This window comes from Nerophis ophidion, linkage group LG14 (assembly GCF_033978795.1).
Source record: "Nerophis ophidion isolate RoL-2023_Sa linkage group LG14, RoL_Noph_v1.0, whole genome shotgun sequence".
Classification (NCBI taxonomy): Eukaryota; Metazoa; Chordata; class Actinopteri; order Syngnathiformes; family Syngnathidae; genus Nerophis; species Nerophis ophidion.
This window is the reverse complement of record NC_084624.1, coordinates 3597211-3617543: the sequence shown is the minus strand read 5'-3', so window position 1 is coordinate 3617543 and position 20333 is coordinate 3597211. Positions and strand designations below refer to the sequence as shown.

At 41.6% G+C, this 20333-nt stretch overlaps 2 protein-coding genes across 2 annotated transcripts in view; one reads left to right on the top strand and one right to left on the bottom strand.

Annotated features, from left to right (window-relative positions):
- gipc2 (GIPC PDZ domain containing family, member 2) overlaps window positions 1-5876 on the top strand; it is a 30350-nt gene extending 24474 nt beyond the window's left edge. The window contains exon 6 of the mRNA XM_061919635.1: window positions 4511-5876. Coding sequence (XP_061775619.1) covers window positions 4511-4662 — 152 coding nt within the window. The 3' untranslated portion in view covers window positions 4663-5876. The remainder of the gene's footprint in view (window positions 1-4510) is intronic.
- Window positions 5232-19854, bottom strand: txndc12 (thioredoxin domain containing 12 (endoplasmic reticulum)). Its single transcript, XM_061919636.1, has 7 exons — window positions 19652-19854; window positions 17538-17598; window positions 16179-16231; window positions 15938-16011; window positions 10304-10373; window positions 10133-10216; window positions 5232-6449 (listed from the first exon to the last, which is right to left on the bottom strand). The coding sequence occupies exons 1-7, from the start codon at window positions 19749-19751 to the stop codon at window positions 6370-6372; spliced, it is 522 nt and encodes a 173-aa protein (XP_061775620.1). The 5' UTR covers window positions 19752-19854; the 3' UTR covers window positions 5232-6369.
- Between the last annotated feature and the right edge of the window lie 479 nt (window positions 19855-20333).

Sequence of the window (20333 nt, the reverse complement as noted above, 5' to 3'; positions counted from 1 at the left end):
TAGTAGCTAGTCAAAGATCCTTTGTGACAGCAGTGCTTTGTGTTTTTTAAGCAGCTGGGCCAAGATCCTTCACATGACAGGAGTGCTCGGCATTTCCTCAACGAGCCTCTATATGGCAGGAGTGCTCTGCTGTATTTAGTAGCTAGTCAAAGATCCTGTATGTGACATGAGTGCATTGCATTTTTTAAGTAGCTGGTCCAAGACCCTTTATATGAAAGGAGTGCTTTGCATTTTTAAGCAGCTAGTCCAAAATCTTTTATACTGTATGACCTAAGTGCTCAGCTGTTTTTAAGTAGATAGACAAAGATCCTCTATATGACAGGAATGTGCTGCTGTTTTTAGTAGCTAGTCAAAGATCCTTTGTGACAGCAGTGCTTTGTGTTTTTTAAGCAGCTGGGCCAAGATCCTTCACATGACAGGAGTGCTCGGCATTTCCTCAACGAGCCTCTATATGGCAGGAGTGCTCTGCTGTATTTAGTAGCTAGTCAAAGATCCTGTATGTGACATGAGTGCATTGCATTTTTTAAGTAGCTGGTCCAAGACCCTTTATATGAAAGGAGTGCTTTGCATTTTTAAGCAGCTAGTCCAAAATCTTTTATACTGTATGACCTAAGTGCTCAGCTGTTTTTAAGTAGATAGACAAAGATCCTCTATATGACAGGAATGTGCTGCTGTTTTTAGTAGCTAGTCAAAGATCCTTTGTGACAGCAGTGCTTTGTGTTTTTTAAGCAGCTGGGCCAAGATCCTTCACATGACAGGAGTGATCGGCATTTCCTCAACGAGCCTCTATATGGCAGGAGTGCTCTGCTGTATTTAGTAGCTAGTCAAAGATCCTGTATGTGACATGAGTGCATTGCATTTTTTAAGTAGCTGGTCCAAGACCCTTTATATGAAAGGAGTGCTTTGCATTTTTAAGCAGCTAGTCCAAAATCTTTTATACTGTATGACCTAAGTGCTCAGCTGTTTTTAAGTAGATAGACAAAGATCCTCTATATGACAGGAATGTGCTGCTGTTTTTAGTAGCTAGTCAAAGATCCTTTGTGACAGCAGTGCTTTGTGTTTTTTAAGCAGCTGGGCCAAGATCCTTCACATGACAGGAGTGCTCGGCATTTCCTCAACGAGCCTCTATATGGCAGGAGTGCTCTGCTGTATTTAGTAGCTAGTCAAAGATCCTGTATGTGACATGAGTGCATTGCATTTTTTAAGTAGCTGGTCCAAGACCCTTTATATGAAAGGAGTGCTTTGCATTTTTAAGCAGCTAGTCCAAAATCTTTTATACTGTATGACCTAAGTGCTCAGCTGTTTTTAAGTAGATAGACAAAGATCCTCTATATGACAGGAATGTGCTGCTGTTTTTAGTAGCTAGTCAAAGATCCTTTGTGACAGCAGTGCTTTGTGTTTTTTAAGCAGCTGGGCCAAGATCCTTCACATGACAGGAGTGCTCGGCATTTCCTCAACGAGCCTCTATATGGCAGGAGTGCTCTGCTGTATTTAGTAGCTAGTCAAAGATCCTGTATGTGACATGAGTGCATTGCATTTTTTAAGTAGCTGGTCCAAGACCCTTTATATGAAAGGAGTGCTTTGCATTTTTAAGCAGCTAGTCCAAAATCTTTTATACTGTATGACCTAAGTGCTCAGCTGTTTTTAAGTAGATAGACAAAGATCCTCTATATGACAGGAATGTGCTGCTGTTTTTAGTAGCTAGTCAAAGATCCTTTGTGACAGCAGTGCTTTGTGTTTTTTAAGCAGCTGGGCCAAGATCCTTCACATGACAGGAGTGATCGGCATTTCCTCAACGAGCCTCTATATGGCAGGAGTGCTCTGCTGTATTTAGTAGCTAGTCAAAGATCCTGTATGTGACATGAGTGCATTGCATTTTTTAAGTAGCTGGTCCAAGACCTTTTATATAACAGGAGTGCTTAGAATTTTTAACGCAGCTAGTCCAAAAAGGTAAAGTAAAGTTAAAGTACTAATGATTGTCACACACACACTATGTGTGGCGAAATGATTATCTGCATCTTACCCATCACCTTTAAGCACCCCCTGGGAGGTGAGGGGAGCAGTGAGCAGCAGCAGTGATTTAACCCCCAATTCCAACCCTTGATGCTGAGTGCCAAGCAGGGAGGTAATGGCTCCCATTTTTATAGTCTTTGGTAAGACTCTGTCGGAACCTACCAATCTCAGGGCGGACACTCTGATCCTTTATATGATATAAGTGCTCAGCTTTTTTTAAATAGCTAGTCAAAGATCCTCTATACGACAGGTGTGCGCTGCTCTATTTAGTAGCTAGTTGAAGATCCTTTATGTGACAGGAGTGCTTTGTATTTTTTTATGCAGCTGGGCCAAGACCCTTCACATGACAGGAGTGCTCTTCATTTCCAAGCAGCTAGTCCAAGACTCTTTATATGTAATGAGTGCTCAGCTGTTTTTAAGTAGCTATTCAAAGATCCTCTATACCAGTGGTTCTTAACCCTGTTGGAGGTACCGAGCCCCACCAGTTTCAGTTTCATATACGCATTCACTGAACCCTTCTTTAGTGAAAAAACAAAAAAAAATGTTTTCAAATTCAAGACAGAGTTAGGTTTTTTTTTACTGGTGCACAAAATTAACCGTGCATGAACATCACCTTGTTCAAAGAACAAAACCAACACAGTGCATGACCTCACAACAAATTACAAATTAGAGGGAACATTGTTTGGTGGTATCCATAATACGCCGATGGGGAGAAGTTTTTATTTACACGATGAGTTGTGTGTGTCTTGACCTCCGCAGAACCCCTGAGGCCGACTCACCGAACCTCTCGGGTTAGATCGAACCCAGGTTAAGAACCACTGCTCTATACCAGTGTTTTTCAACCTTTTTTGAGCCGATGCACATTTTTTGCATTTGAAAAAATCTGGAGGGACACCATCAGGAAAAATCATTAAAAAACAAAACTTGGCTGACAGTAAAAAGTTGTTGTCGCAATTGTTGGATATGACTTTAAAGCATAACCAAGCGTACATCACTATAGCTCTTGTCTCAAAGTAGGTGTACTGTCACCACCTGTCACATCACACCCTGACTTATTTGGACTTTTTTGCTGTGTAGTGTTTTCGTTCTTGTCTTGGGCTCCTATTTTGGTGGCTTTTTCTCTTGTTTTGTTTTTAGGGGTATTTTCCTGTAGCAGTTTCATGTCTTCCTTTGAACAATATTTCCCGCATCTATTTTGTTTTTAGCAATCAAGAATATTTCAGTTATTTTTATCCTTCTTTGTGGGGACATTGTTGATTGTCATGTCATGTTCGGATGTACATTGTGGACACCGTCTTTGCTCCACATTAAGTCTTTGCTGTCGTCCAGCATTCTGTTTTTGTTTACTTTGCAGCCAGTTCGGTTTTAGTTTCTTTCTGCATAGCCATCCTTAAACTTCAATCTCTTTTCTTAGGGGCACTCACCTTTTGTTTGTTGTTGGTTTAAGCCAGGGGTGCCCATTACGTCGATCGCGAGCTACCGGTCGATTGCGGAGGATGTGTTAGTCTATCGCCAGCCAGGCATTTAAAAAAATAGACCTAATAATTAACGATCATTAATCTTCACCAAGACGTCACTTGATTTGACATTCAGGACACCTGAGGGTCTTGTGAGATGACACTGGCTGCTCCGAGCTCATTATTAAGAAAAAGTGATAGACGGGAAGGCGAGAAACACTTTTTATTTCAACACATTCGCGCCGTACCTGCTGTCAAAACTCTAAAGACCGACTGCACAGTTCCTATCTTCACAATAAAAGCGCTGCTTCCTTTTGCCTGCGCTAACAAAATAAGAGTCTCAGAAAGCTGGCGTGCACAAGCTAGTAAGCTACGAAGCTAATGGATTTCTTGTAAAGTGTATAAAAACGAGTATGGAAGCTGGACAAATAAGATGCCGACATTATCCGCACTTCTGTCTGATTCCAATCAATTCAAGTCATCCGAATCAGGTAATACTCCAACTTATATTCTTGTCTTTGTGAAAGAAAGGACTCTATATGTGTTAAACATTATTGTATTATCATTAAAAACCTTTAATATGTTACCAAAAACGTATGTTTCATAGATAAAAACGTATAAATGATATATATGAATGAGGTAGATCCCCTCGACCTGGTCAATTGAAAAGTAGCTCGCTTGCAGAAGAAGTGTGGGCACCCAAGGTTTAAGCATTAGACACCTTTTTACCTGCATGCTGCCTCCCGCTGTTTCCGACATCTACGAAGCAATTAGCTACCGGCTGCCACCTACTGATATGTAAGAGTATTACACGGTTACTCTGCCGAACTCTTGACAGCACCGATGCTCAACAACAACACATCATTTGCAGACAATAATTACTGGTTTGCAAAAAATATTTTTAACCCAAAAAGGTGAAATGAGATAATCTCTCACGGCACACTAGTTGAAAAACACTGCTCTACACGACAGGAGTACTCAGGTGTTCTTAGTAGCTAACGAAAGATCCTTGATATGAATTTTTCTCTGTTTTTCTTCAGCTGCAACAATGGTGGAGGTGGGCCGCGACAAGAAAAACCCAGACGAGTTCGCCATGGCGCTGGACGAGACTCTTGGGGACTTTGCCTTTCCGGACGAGTTTGTCTTTGACGTGTGGGGCGCCATCGGAGACGCTAAGCAGGGAAGGTTCTAGGTGGGCCCCACAAACACACACCTCATCTTTTTATCGCAATGCACCTTTTTTTTTTTTTTTTTTTTTTAATCCTGGAAGAAGGAGAGAGAGACAAATCTTGTTGCTGGTCGAGACTGGCGAAGGTCTGTGACACGTGCACCGTACTTCATCTTTGAGGGCATTTTTTTTAATCATAGCTGTGTCATTCTCATTGCAAACATCACGCAGCTTTGTGTGTTTTTTTTTTATATATATATAAAGTGCAAAATTATAACGCAGTCATTTTAGGAGCAACTTCACGATAACTAACGACTCCTTACTCGTCACAAAGTAGATTTAAATGCCTTCGCACAGCTGGACTTTACAGTCATCTTTCTTCTTCACGTAACTTATTTTGTCGTAAATAATCTGCCATAATACACTGAAATGACTGGAATGTGATAAGCTCCTAGCCAGACTCAAGTAAACATAAGACCAAACTTATTCATACTATGGACTTTTTTTTTTTTTAACTGTTTTTTACGGATTTCTTTTAGCGGGAAATGACACAAGTAAATAGTTCATTAATGATCCATCTTTTTGCTAAAAGCAATACAAATACATGATTTAATATCTGATATTAAATCTCATTAACATATTTTTTGGACATACCGGTTTTGAGAGCATATGAGTTCTTTAGATACATTAGCAGTACAATCAATGTTTAAGTAAAAATTTTAAAGTGTAAAAAGAGCTATAATAAGAGTAAAAATAATCCCCCTTTAAAGATGTGATTAATAGGGTGGGAAAAGGTGTGTGTTGAGTGATACGGTTTTTTAAGGTACTGCTGAATTTAATTGATTTTTACGTCTGGTATAATTGGAATATGGTCTATGGTTATCATCACACTTACCTTCTTTGTTATCAACGGTACTCCTCTGTGGTGCATATTGTAAGATACTACAATTTAAAAAAAGGAAACACTAATACTGTAATAATTCGATTAGGCTGACATGCATGTCTCCTGTTTTAGCAATATTTACATAGGTTTGATTTTAGAGGCTTTTAAAAAAATGTTTTATTTCGCCTGTCATTTTCAGCTGACGATGCACTTTAGCTCCACATGTGTCCTAGCTGGATTGTAATAATTTTGGGTTTGAGTTTCAACTCTTTTGTGTGTTCCGCTGTTGTGTTGGCACACGTGGCAATAAGGGATTCGCCACCGATGTTGGGACAATAAACTTTGATATAATCCACTCGCTGTTGTGTAAGGATTTGCCCGAGTCATTCACTACAACATGTTTTTTTATTTTCACACTTATATATTGAGTAGAACAAAGCACACAGTGTTTTCCAACAGTGCAGAAGTAACAAGAAAAAAAATATACAAAGTTAAATTCACATTTCTGCGACAATGTGGAATCAGACAGGTCTTTGGAAGGATCCACAGCTTTGTTAGCTTGTAGAAAACATCGTGGCTTTTGGAAAAACATTAAAGTTTAGTCAAAATTAGCACACTTTTAGTCTACAGTACTATGTGGAAGTGCTCTTATAAATGTGCACCAAAGAGGCCAAAAATATGGCACTTAAAAGTCTGCTGTGGTTTAATAATATCCACATCAGACGATCATTACAGTACTGCATCGTACAAATATCCCAAATATAAAATAAGAGCATTTTTATGATGGGAATAGTAGTGTAAAATCTTAACGGGAGAAACTGTCCCGTTTGGGGAGACTTGCTGCCCCCTCACAGCTCATCACCAGCGTGGCTGCGTTTGAATGCGTCACCAGTCAGCTTTTCCTCCGCCTCCTTCATCCCAGACACCACTGAAACACACACAGAAGGGTGGGATTAACACCTACCCTTAGGTTTATCAGTACAAAACTATATACAACAAATCCCATTATTTATAGGGGTTGCATTCCTAGACTCCCCAAGAATAGCAGAGGAAAAAAAAGGAAATAATGGATGCACTCAGCCCTAAAATACTTATTTTTAATCTTTAAAACTAATAATATCCCTCACACAGTTCTTAAAACCCGATAACACGTTTAAAAAAATGCAGTTTTAGACATGAACAATTACAGGCATACAGCATCTTAAAACTTAACTCTTGTCAATTGGCCTGAGTCGGCGCCCTCTGCTGGCTTGATAGCATTTTTTTCTATCCCAAACCACTTTATTAGAATAGTTACCATTAAAAAAATACATACAAATAAAGTTAAAACTTAAATTTAAAGTACCAATGATTGTCTCACACACACACACACACACACACACACACACACACACACACACACACACACACTCGGTGTGGGGAAATTACCCTCTGCATTTGACCCAGCCCCTGGGAGGTGAGGGGAGCAGTGAGCAGCAGCAGTGGCCGCCGCAGGAATCATTTTGGTGTTTCAACCCCCAATTGTAACCCTTGATGCTGAGTGCCAAGCAGGGAGGTGAAGGGTCCCATTTATATAGTCTTTGGTATGACTCCGCCGAAATTTGAACTCACCCTCATGTATTGCTGTTAATTGGTTCCATCCATCCATCCTTCTTCTACCGCTTATTCCCCAGTTACGAATAATGAATTATGAATCAAATATTTTCATCGTTGTAGCTGACCTTCTAAATACATGTTTTAAAAAGATGAGAGCCCTTTAGGTATGAAAACACCCACCGTAATTTTTATTCTGGTTTAATTCGATATAGTAATGCTGCCTGTGGCTGAACCAATCAGTGGCCATGTTCAGATTTGTTTGGTCTCATCTAGTGGACAATTGATATTTCATATCAGTTCAAAAAATGCGTAATTTATGCCAAAAATACATAGCATGTGCTTTTAAAAAATTTTTTTTAAAAAAAGATTAGTAGAGCTGTGATGCAGCAAGGAATCAAAGTGCTATCTATCTATCTAATGCATATACAATTTAAAGCAGACCTGGGCAAATTAAGGCCCGGGCGTCACATGCGGCCCATTAAGCTTTTCAATCTGGCTCGCCGGACATTCCCAAATATTTTTTTTAGATCTTTAATATGAAAGTGTAGCTGCCATTATGATGTGGAGTGATGTTTTCTAATTATCATAAGTCTTGAACTATACAACATATTTCAGTGGTTGGAATCTGCGCTTTTGATCTTTTAGTGACAAGAGTTGTCCTGATACCAATATTACTTTGATACTTTTCTAAATAAATGGGACCAGAAATTATTGTGTTATTGGCTTTATTTTAACAAAAAATCTTAGAGTCTGGCGGACCGGTACTTTTCAGAGGCGGTATGGTACTGAATATGATTCTTTAGTAGGTTGGGCGATATGGCCTTTTGTTAATATCTTGGTATTTTCAGGCCATATCGCGAAACACGATATATATCTCTGTATTTTGCCTTAGCCTTGAATGAACACTTGATGCATATAATCACAGCAGTATGATGATTCTATGTGTCTACATTAAAACATTCTTCTTCATACATGCTACTTTTAAACTTTCATGCAGAGAGGGAAATCACAACTAAGTCATTTGACCAAAACTGTATTTATTAAACAGTTATTAGCAGGTGACTTTTCAAATGATGCTACATATTAGCAGTAATGCTACGCTTGTGCCCCACACTTGACAAATTAAAGTTGTCTATTCGACATATTCCCGCTTGAAGCCAAGTCACCGCCGGACGATGGACCCCCTGCTGTTTTTCTTGGGAATTAATTCTTCCTTCATTTGTTACCAGATTCGCACCTTCTTTCTCTCGTATTACCACTCGCAACACTCCGCTAGCATCACAGCTAATGTTAGCCACGCTGCTACCTCTTCTTCGTGAGGGTGTGTTACGTATGTGACGTATGACGTGACGTGTGTAACTTTGTGCGCTTGCTGTCTGTGAGAAGGAGACACAAGAAGGAGTGGGAAGAGCCTGTAGTGTAATGCCCGCAGCTAAAAACAACTGCGTGAGAACGTTTACTCGAATATTACGATAGTCATTTTCTATATCGCACAGAGACAAACCTGCTATATATCGCCCAGCCCTATTCATTAGTATGGTGGTACTATACTAACACCCGTGTACCGTACAACCCTACAAGTTACTCTGGTAATCTACGTCACAGCAGGTCAGACGAGGCACCAAGCAGTGTGGCTGGGGAGCGTTTCCACAGAGTTTCCAGAGCAGCCGGCCTGAAATGTGGGTGTCAGGGACAGACGTGGAAGGAGATTTTTACAAGAAACTTCTAAAGCTTAGTGATATCACATTCATATTTCGCTGTGTTTGTTGCATTTTTGTTGCATTTGGCTTGACTGTAAAAAATGTCGATTGAGAGGGGGTGTGACGTTCATATGTTCTCAATATTCAGACTTTTATCGTTCATACAAAAGTGCTGCAAGGGGTGCTGGGTATTTGTTCTGTTGTGTTACGGTGCGGATGTTCTCCCGAAATGTGTTTGTCATTCTTGTTTGGTGTGGGTTGACAGTGTGACGCATATTTGTAACAGTGTTAAAGTTGTTTATACGGCCACCCTCAGTGTGACCCGTATGGCTGTTTACCAAGTTTGCCTTGCATTAAGATGTGTGCGTGAGAAGTTGTAGATATCATGTGACTAGGCTGATACGCAAAAGGCAGTGCCTTTAAGGGCTACTGGCGCTCTGTACCTTTCCCTACGTCCGTCCGTGTGCTCAGCGGACTTCTAAAGAGACATCAATTTTACTAATTGAAACCGATACCGATAATTTCCGATATTACATTTTAAAGCATTTATCGGCCGATAATATCGGCAGTCCGATACTATCGGACATCCCTAGTAAGGAAGGAAAGGACAATACAGGTATAAATAGACTAAATATAGCGATATAACATATATACATAATATGTACAGTATTGTATATATACTGATATATTATGTCTATATTATATATATAATATATAACAATTACCATGTACAATATTACAGTATATGTGACAGTTGCAGCATAAAATAGAGAGTAAATCCAGCAGAAAATAGACATTAAAAACAAAGAAGTAGCTAACATAGAAGGTGTCAGGTAATAGACAGATATCATCTATTGCTGTATGGCGAGTGATTACACAGCTGGATGGAGTGTGGAATGAAGGAGTTCTTGAATTGAACACTGTGGGAACAAAGCTGAAGGAGCCTGTTGGAGTGTGAACTCTGCTGTCCCTTAATTGTCTGCTGGAGTGGGTGGGCAGGATTGTCCATGAGGGCCTGCAGTTTGTCTAGTGTCTTCCTATGTCCTCACTGACACAAAATCCAACTGCGAGCCAATAGTTTGGCCGGCTTTCTGGATCAGTTTGTTAATGCGGTTTAAGTCCCTTTTGCAAGGTCCGCTATCAATGTTGGACTGAAATACCCCAATAAGTATTGACCACGAAATAGGTAACCAGTGGTTGCCATAGCAATAACTCTACTATTCACCCCCTTATCACAGAGATACTGATATTAATGTCAACAGACTACATGTAGTTACTTTACGACGACAATAGTTTCATTTCTATTCATGCTTACCTTGCTCTGCGCTGCTGTAGAAGTACTTGTAGTTGGGGTTCCCCATTTTATTGGTTATTTCAGGGTGAACTTGGCCACTGGGATCTGCAGGCAAGGGGGTTACTTGTTGATCAATTCCAAACAAGCGTCAGCCCGTCATGTCTCTCTGTGGCATCACAACGTTTGGCTTACCGAGGAAGAGGATGCGAGGAATGTAGCCGCCGTCGGGACTGAAGTTCTCCTCTTTTGGCTCCTCCTCGTCCTGTCCAAGCAATGAAATACGGAAGTGGATTAAGTTAAACGACAAGTGTTGAATTTGAGCCATACGTTCAGGCTAATTGAGAGGCTTCAATTGGCTAAAGAGTGTATTCACTGCGCTATGCCGCCCCCTAGCTCGGTTGGTAGAGTGGCCGTGTCAGCAACTTGAGAGTTGCAGGTTCGATTCCCGCTTGTGCCATCCTTGTTACTGCCGTTGTGTCCTTGGGCAAGACACTTTACCCACCTGCTCCCAGTGCCAGCCACACTGGTTTAAATGTAACTTAGATATTGGGTTTCACTATGTAAAGCGCTTTGAGTCACTTGAGAAAAAGCGCTATATAAATATAATTCACTTCACTGCACTCTGCAGCGATTGAAGAAGGTCAGGTGGTCTAATGCAGTGGTTCTCAAATGGGGGTATGTGTACCCCTGGGGGAACTTGACGGTATGCCAGGGGGTATGTGAGATTTTTCAAAAATAGCAACAATTCAAAAATCCTTTATGAATATATTTATTGAATATATGAATGTAAGTTCATAAAGTGTGAAAAGAAATGCAACAATGCAATATTCAGTGTTGACAGCTAGATTTTTTGTGGACATGTTCCATAAATATTGATGTTAAAGATTTCTTTTTTTGTGAAGAAATGTTTAGAAGTAAGTTGATGAATCCAGATGGATCTCTATTACAATCCCCAAAGAGGGCACTTTAAGTTGATGATTACTTCTATGTGGAGAAATCTGTATTTATAATTGAATCACTTGTTTATGTTTCAACAAGTTTTTAGTTATTTTTATATCTTTTTTCCAAATAGTTCAAGAAAGACCACTAAAATGAGCAATATTTTGCACTTTTATACAATTTAATAATCAGAAACTGATGACTTAGTGCTGTATTTTACTTCTTTATCTCTTTTTTTCAACCAAAAATACTTTGCTCTGACTTTGGGGTACTTGAATGAAAAACATGTTCACAGGGGGTACATCACTGAAAAAATGTTGAGAACCACTGGTGTACAGTGATGGTTGCATCCAATGCATGTCTGGGGGGGGCACTGTTGTACACTTGAACAACACTTCCAGACCTCTGACATGAACATAGCGGAACCTCGATTTATGAACGCCTCTATTTTGCCACCTTTTTGATTGGACCAAATATGCCTCTGTGTGCGAACGCTTCATTTTGTGTGGCGCTTGAAGCTTTAGGGCACCTTCTGTATACACTGATTTGGCCATGTTGGAGAGGTGGCCTCTACTTCACATCCTGTTTACAAAGTTATTACTCGGTTGACACTTCTCGATGCTTTGATGGGATTTTTTTCTTGCTACTCACCAACTTTTGTCTATTTTGCTTATTCAATATGGGTTTAAAAAGCCAACAGACCACTCTGGAAAGAAGGAGGGATTTACTGTGGAGTTAAAGGACTATTTAGGAGGAGTAAAGCCAACAACAAAATCATCATGGGTCACCACAGACACATTTTGCTCTTATGTGGGCTCTGAACCGAGGATGTTGTTGTGGCTTGTGCAGCCCTTTGAGACCCTTGTGATTTAGGGCTATATGAATAAACTTTGATTGATTTTAAAGCGCTGACAAAAAAAAGACACCAGGAAGACCAAGTGAAGCCCAGCCTGGTCTGAGTGAGACCAAAACAAGAGGAAAAGAGGAGCAGGAAGAGAGGAGGACTCTCCCTCGACTTTGGGGCAGTAACACACTACCTCCTCTTGCTACCATTCGTCACTTGTCGCTTGCATACCACCAATACCGGTATTCGCGGACACAAGGTAAAACATTTTCTTTTATTGTTGCAAAACGGTTTAGGTTTTTGAGCACCAAAGGTAAGATCAAACATTACTTTACACCATTTTCACACTGGTAGTTGTGAAATTAAAGCATGATTTATTCTCTTTCACACAGCATTTGGTGAGCTGTTGGCTTTAGCAAAGCTCGCTGTGGACTACAAACAATGTACTGTGTTTTGGAAAAAAGCATATTGTCTGTTTACTTTTAGTCGTGACTACGCGCAAAAATTAATTAGTATTTTTCAAAAGGTAGCGCAATGATTAAAAGTATTTGAAGTAATAATGGGCTTGCTGTTTTTTGATAAACATGCTCACTATTTCTAACACATAAGAGATTAAAGCCGTAGATTATCCATCCATTCATTTTTCTACTAGTTGTCCTGTTCGGGGTCGTGGGGGTGCTGGAGCCTATCTCAGCTGCATTCAGGCGGAAGGCGGGGTACAACCTGGACAAGTCGCCACCTCATCGCATATAGACAGACAACATTCACACACTAGAGACAATTTAGTGTTGCCAATCTACCTAATCCCCAGGTGCATGACTATGAGTGCAGTTTAAATGGAAGACAGCCTTAAGGGACTTCGCATTCTGAAATTCTTCACCAGTACTAAACCTGACTCAGACAAAATATGGACAAGCTTGGATTCATAAATGGCAGCAGCTCACTCAAATCTCTTGTTGAATGGATGTGCTCATATGGATCAATTCCACCCATTTAACTTATTTTTTCAAGGTAATAAACCTTTAAAATCGGGTATCGTCCCCTAATTTTTTTTTATTTGTACAAATTATTTTAATCCAGTTTTTTGCTCTCTCTCACATTAACCATGTAGACAAAATAAAACCAATAAAAATGTATATTGCGGCCCAACAATGCATCATACTTGTCAACCTTGAGGAGACCTCCGAATTCGTGAGTTAGTGCTGCAAAGGGTTCTGGGTATTTGTTGTGTTGTGTTTATGTTGTGTTACGGTGCGGATGTTCTCCCAAAATTTGTTTGTCATTCTTGTTTGGTGTGGGATCACTGTGTGGCGCATATTTGTAACAGTGTTAAAGTTGTTTATACAGCCACCCTCAATGTGACCTGTATGGCTGTTTATCAAGTATGCCTTGCATTCACTTTGTGTAATGGCCGCATATTTCTGTGATTGGGCAGGCATGTAGCTTGTATGGAGGAAAAGCAGGCGTGACGACAGGTTGTAGAGGACGCCAAAGGATAAAACCTTTAAGGCACGCCCCCAATATTGTTGTTTGGGAGGAAATCAGGAGAATGGTTGCCCCGGGAGATTTTCGGGAGGGGCTCAGAAATTCGGGAATCTCCTGGGAAAATCGGGAGGGTTTGCAAGTATGCAATGCGTTCCGAAATCACGTGCCCTTTAGAGCCCTGTACAAACTTCTCAGTTTACGAACCATGCTCAAGAGCCAATTAAGTTTGTGAATCCAGGTTCCTCTGTATATGTTGATCTTATGCTCTTAAAAGGGGTTGTTTGCAACATTTCCCCGGATGCCTGGAAAGCAACAACTTTCCAATGTGTTTGACACAGTCTATTCCGCCCTCTTTCGGCTTCTTGTACATAACGTACGTACATAAGACATGCACGCTAGTAAACGCAATATGGATAGCTAGTGTTAGCTGCCATTGGATGTATATTCAATCATAACAACATGACTGCAAATTGTTTGTTGCTTCTCTTGGACGGCTTTTGTATGTGTGCACTGGCTCTTTGCACGTGTTGGCGAGACAGCGTGAGTGACCGGTGAAAACACCAATCAATTTATTCAGGACGATAAAATTTTTTATTACATAAACTTTTGTAATTGTTATACTGTATTTCAGGGGTAGGGAACCTGTGGCTCTAGAGCCAGATGTGGCTCTTGATGACTGCATCTGGCTCTCGGATAAATCCGAGCTGACGTTGCTTAACACAATAAGTAATGAATAATTCCACTTGTAATCACAGTGTTAAAAATAATGTTCAAAATATAAAAAAATTCTCATGAATTTTTAATCCATCCATCCGTTTTCTACCGCACCGGTTTAAGAAATTGCGTTAATGGTAGGAAGTTATTTATTTATTATTGGTTAGTGTGGGGCTTGCCCTCCTGGGGGTTCTTTAGACCACCAAGCACTGACATGAGAGCCTGTTTCAGGGTTACAATATTGTTTTATTTTTCAATAAGTCTCTGTTTTTGTCTTTCGTCCTCGCTTGTGCTTTGGCTCCAGCTCCAACCCCGTCTCTCCTCCCGGCTGCTGCTTATAACCGAGCGGCAGGTGATTAGATAACAAGGCCCAGATGGGCCATCTACGCACCTGTTGCTGATTTCTAAGCTGATCCTGGCAACACCCCGCTTCGCTGCAGGCCCGCAGGCCACGCCCCCTCCACAGTTAGCTTCAGAATAACAATGTTATTACAAAGAATAAGAGACCTATTGTAGTCTAGAAATGTGGCTCTTAAAAATGCAGGCGTTTAGTTGTGTTCAGTATTAAAACAATTATATGGCTCTTACAGAAATACATTTTAAAATATTAGGCTTTTTGGCTCTCTCAGCCAAAAAGGTTCCCGACCCCTGCTGTATTTACTTGAATTGCCGCCGGGTATATATTAGCCGCCGGGTCAAACTCGTTTCGCAAAATAATTAGCAAATGCTTAGAATTACTGCCGGGTCAAACTTGTTTAGCAAAATAATTAGCATATGCCTCAGTTTATCGCCGGGTCAAACTTGTTTAGCAAAATAATTAGCATATGCCTCAGTTTATCGCCGGGTCAAACTCGTTTTGCAGAATAATTAGCGTATGGGGCTTCACGGTGGCAGAGGGATTAGTGTGTCTGCCTCACAATACGAAGGTCCTGCAGTCCTGGGTTCAATGCCAGGCTCGGGATCTTTCTGTGTGGAGTTTGCATGTTCTCCCCGTGAATGCGTGGGCTTCCTCCCACTTCCAAAAACATGCACCTGGGGATAGGTTGATTGGCAACACTAAATTGCCCCTAGTGTGTGAATGTGAGTGTTTTCTGTCTGTGTTTGCCCTGCGATGAGGTGGCGACTTGTCCAGGGTGTACACCGCCTTCTGCCCGATTGTAGCTGAGATAGGCGCCAGCGCCCCCCGCAACCCCATAAGGGAATAAGCGGTAGTAAATGGATGGATGGAATTAGCATATGCCTCGTTTTACCGCCGGGTCAAACTCGTCACGTCACGAGTGACACTTCACCTTGACAACAGTTTTCTAAACTGGACTTTCAATCGAAGCAGGAAGTAATAATTAAAGAAAGATCTCCATCGAGACAGAGAGACTTTTGAAACTGAAGAAAGATAAGGAAGACTTCTATAAACAAGTTATTGATGCTTTTGTTCAGAAGGAGCGGCGCATGGACTTCATTTATAAAGTAAAGGTAAGACCATAACGTTTTTTTTTAATTAAATGTGCTTTTCATGATGGTATAATAAAACATAACACCCAAATTTATAAGCGCAGGCCTAAACTTACCGCATGCCTTTGGTAAGCGCCGGAGTGAGAAGAGGTTTTAAATTAATTACCGCCCCAGCGCTAATTTAAGGAAATACGGTAAATATGAATGTGAGTGTGAATGTCTATCTGTGTTGGCCCTGCGATGAGGTGGCGACTTGTCCAGGGTGTAAACCGCCTTCCGCCCAAATGCATCTGCAATAGGCTCCAGCAACCCCCGCCACCCACAAGAGGGACAAGCGGTAGAAAAAATGGAAGGATGGATGAACAATTGTGTTCTGTTTAAGCGTGTCTTCTCACCTCCAGGTTGACCATCACAAAGTTGTGGGCAAGCTCCGAGATTTCCTTGGATTCTGCAAATTTGGGTTTTAGTGCTGCAAAGAGTAAAAACAAAGCGTTATGTCACACACTCGTACTTAATCATGGTATTTCCTTCCAAGTTAACATGATGTCCTTCGACAACAAACACTTAACTTCATCCACTTCTCAGATTTTTTTGCATGCCGAAATGTGTCATCCATTATATATTGAATAGTGTTACCTTTGCAGGCTCCACACCAGGTCTTGTGGATGATGACCATGATGGGCAAACCACTGAAGACACAAAGCAAATACACCCCCCTTTTAGACCAGTTGATCTGCCGTTTCTTTTCTGCTCTGCCGTCCTCTCCTTTGTAGGAGGGGGTGCAGATGATGCACTCGCTGTGCAAAGTCAGGACCCAGGGTGGACCACTCCTCTGTGCATCTGTTGGGGACGTTGACCTGTCTCCGCTCAAGACCATTTCCTGCTGGCCCCACTATGGACTGGACTCTCACTATTATGTTAGATCCACTATGGACTGGACTCTCACTATTATGTTAGATCCACTATGGACTGGACTCTCACTATTATGTTAGATCCACTATGGACTGGACTCTCACTATGATGTTAGATCCACTATAGACTGGACTATCACTAGTATGTTAGATCCACTATGAACTGGACTCTCACTATTATGTTGGATCCACTATGGACTGGACTCTCACTAGTATGTTAGATCCACTATGGACTGGACTCTCACTATGATGTTAGATCCACTATGGACTGGACTCTCACTAGTATGTTAGATCCACTATGAACTGGACTCTCACTATTATGTTGGATCCAATATGGACTGGACTCTCACTAGTATGTTGGATCCACTATGGACTGGACTCACTATGATGTTAGATCCACTATGGACTGGACTCTCACTAGTATGTTAGATCCACTATGGACTGGACTCTCACTATTATGTTAGATCCACTATGGACTGGACTCTCACTATTATGTTGGATCCACTATGGACTGGACTCTCACTATTATGTTAGATCCACTATGGACTGGACTCTCACTATTATGTTGGATCCACTATGGACTGGACTCTCACTATGATGTTAGATCCACTATGGACTGGACTCTCACTATTATGTTAGATCCACTATGGACTGGACTCTCACTATTATGTTAGATCCACTATGGACTGGACTCTCACTATTATGTTAGATCCACTATGGACTGGACTCTCACTATTATGTTAGATCCACTATGGACTGGACTCTCATTATGATGCTAGATCCACTATGGACTGGACTCTCACTATGATGTTAGATCCACTATGGACTGGACTCTTGCAATATTATGCTAGATCCACTCACCATCCATTGCACCGGTCACCCAGGAGGGGTCCCCACATCTGCGGTCCCCTCCAAGGTTTCTCATTGTTATACCAATGGGTTGACTTTTTCCTTGCCCTGATGTAGGATCTGAGCCGAGGATGTCGCTGAGGCTTGTGCAGCCCTTTGAGACACCCGTGATTTAGGGCTATATAAGTAAACATTGACAATTACCTTAAAAAAAATCGTACCCTTTAAGACTCACCTGGCCGTTGCCTCATTTTTGCCATCTTCCAGCGTCCTCCAACTGATGTGATCTCCAAATCCTGCAAAGGCAAATAATGCATTAGTGTGACAACTAATAAATACAGTATATCTTTACAACAGGGTGAGTCCATCCATCCATCTTCTTCCGCTTATCCAAGGTCAAGTCGTGGGGGCAGCAGCCTAAGCAGGGAAGCCCAGACTTCCCTCTCCCCAGCCACTTGGTCCAGCTCCTCCCGGGAAATCCCGAGACATTCCCAGGCCGGCCGATAGACATATTCTTCCCAACGTGTCCTGGGTCTTCCCCGTTGCCTCCTACCGGTCAGACGTGCCCGAAACACCTCCTTAGGGAGTCGTTCGGGTGGCATCCTGACCAGATGCCCGAACCAGCGCTGGCTCCTCTCCATGTGGAGGAGCAGCGGCTTTACTTTGAGTTCCTCCTGGATGACAGAGCTTCTCACCCAACCGGAAGAGGAAACTCATTTGGGCCGCTTGTACCCGTGATCTTGTCCTTTCGGTCATGACCCAAAGCTCATGACCATAGGTGAGAATGGGAACGTAGATCGACGGGTAAAATGAGAGCTTTGCCTTCCGGCTCAGCTCCTTCTTCACCACAACGGATCGATACAGCGTCCGCATTACCAAAGACGTTGCCTGTCGATCTCACCATCCACTTTTCCCTCACCCGTGAACAACACTCCGAGGTACTTGAACTCATCCACTTGGGTTAAGATCTCCTCCCCAACCCGTAGATGGCACTCCACACTTTTCCGGGCGAGAACCATGGACTCTGACTTAGAGGTGCTGATTCTCATCCCAGTCGCTTCACACTCAGTTGAGAACCGATCCAGTGAGAGCTGAAGATCCTGGCGAGAAGAAGCCATCAGGACCAAATCATCTGCAAAAAGCAGAGACCTAATCCTGCGGCCACCAAACCGGAACCCCTCAACGCTCTGACTACGCCTAAAAATTCTGTCCATAAAAGTTATGACCAGAATCGGTGAAAAAGGGCAGCCTTGGCGGAGTCCAACCCTCACTGGAAACGGGTCCGACTTACTGCGGACCAAGCTCTGGCACTGATTGTGCAGAGATCAGACCGCCACATTCAGACAATCCGATACCCCATACCGGACTTCCCGGGGTACACAGTAAAATTCCTTCTTCAAGTCCACAAAGCACATGTAGACTGGTTGGCAAACTCCCATACACCCTCAAGGACTCTGCCCAGAGTATAGAGCTGGTCCACAGTTCCACGACCAGGACGAAAACCACACTGTTCCTTCTGAATCCGAGGTTCGACTATCCGGTGTAGCCTCCTCTCCAGTACACCTGAATAGACCTTACCGTGAAGGCTGAGTCCACACTATACAGAGTTAATACAATAACAATGGAAAACACACAAATGATGAGTGGAAGTAAGATTTATCTCCGGCTTCTTTGTGAGCTTATTAGTCAGGGTTCATTCGAAATGGAAAAGGAAGTCTCTCCAGAGAGTGGTGAGGACGGCACAAAAGATTATCAGGACTCCTCTTCCTCCTATCCAGGAGATCACAAAAAGCCGCTGCCTGACCAGGGCTCAGAAAATCTGCAAAGACTCCTCCCACCCCCACCAAGGATTGTTTTCACTGCTGGATTCTAGGAAGAGGTTCCGCAGCCTCCGAAGCAGAACCTCCAGGTTCTGTAACAGCTTTTTCCTTCCGGCCGTAAGACTCTTGAACGCATCATATTTAAATTATACCCTCAACTCCTCTCAAAATGGATTAACTCGTTGGAATAAAAAAAAAGACAATACAACATAACATGGATGCATATGAAAAAGTGCAATATATTTATCTGTACAGTAATCTATTTATTTATATCTGCACTTTGTTGCTTTTTTATCTTACACTACCAACAGCTAATGCAACGAAATGTCCTTCTTATTTGAACTGTAAAGTTCAAATTTGAAAGACAATAAAAAGGAACTCTAAGTCTGAGTCTAAATAAGCCAAAAAAATATTAGTTGTTGCTTATATATTCAACACGTAGACATTTCTTGCAAAGTTACCTGAGCAGGACACAAAGAGAAGCAGGATGTGTTCAAAAGGGTCAAGCTAGCGCTCCATTTAAACTCACCTTTGCCGCTTGCTGCTTCCACGACATCTTGGAAACACAACAACGACAACAGAACAGGAAAAGCCGAAAACAAAACGATGTTTAACGACGACGCCTGCATTGTAAAAGCTTTTATTCCAACTGGCCTCGATAAGACACAACTACACTTATGGCAGCAAAGCAGCGTCAGAAGTAGCCTTGGCCCGGATGTAAAACGTTCACATTTCACAATAAAAGTCTGACTCAGATGAACTATCTTTCCTCGGTTTATTTTTGTGGACACGCTCTGATGACGCAAGACCTCGTGTTCCTGTGTGGTACCATGCATCGTCAAGCGTCAAAATTACACCGGAAGTGAAGACAAAACTTGCTTTTTATGGCTCTCATGTTGAAGAAAGCAACAAAATTGTAATTTTTAAGCAATTAAGTAAATTTGTTTAGTGATTTACGTTAATTCGTGACACGCTATAGAACAAGGGTCTATAGTGTGGAGGACCAGATGAGTCGCCCGCTGGCCTGTTCTAGAAATAGCTCAAATAGCAGCACTTACCAGTGAGCTGCCTCTATTGTATTTATTTACTAGCAAGCTGGTCTCGCTTTGCTTGACATTTTTAATTCTAAGAGAGACAAAACTCAAATAGAATTTGAAAATCCAAGAATATATTTTAAAAACTTGGTCTTTACTTGTTTAAATAAATTCATT

Excerpts from the sequence above, each read along its gene's own strand:
- txndc12 (XM_061919636.1), bottom strand. The coding sequence starts at position 19,751 with ATGCAGGCGTCGTCGTTAAACATCGTTTTGTTTTCGGCTTTTCCTGTT. Across the intron at positions 17,599-19,651 it reads GGAAGCAGCAAGCGGCAAAG|GATTTGGAGATCACATCAGT; the intron begins GTGAGTTTAAAT and ends TTGCCTTTGCAG. Across the intron at positions 16,232-17,537 it reads AAAAATGAGGCAACGGCCAG|TGGTTTGCCCATCATGGTCA; the intron begins GTGAGTCTTAAA and ends TTGTGTCTTCAG.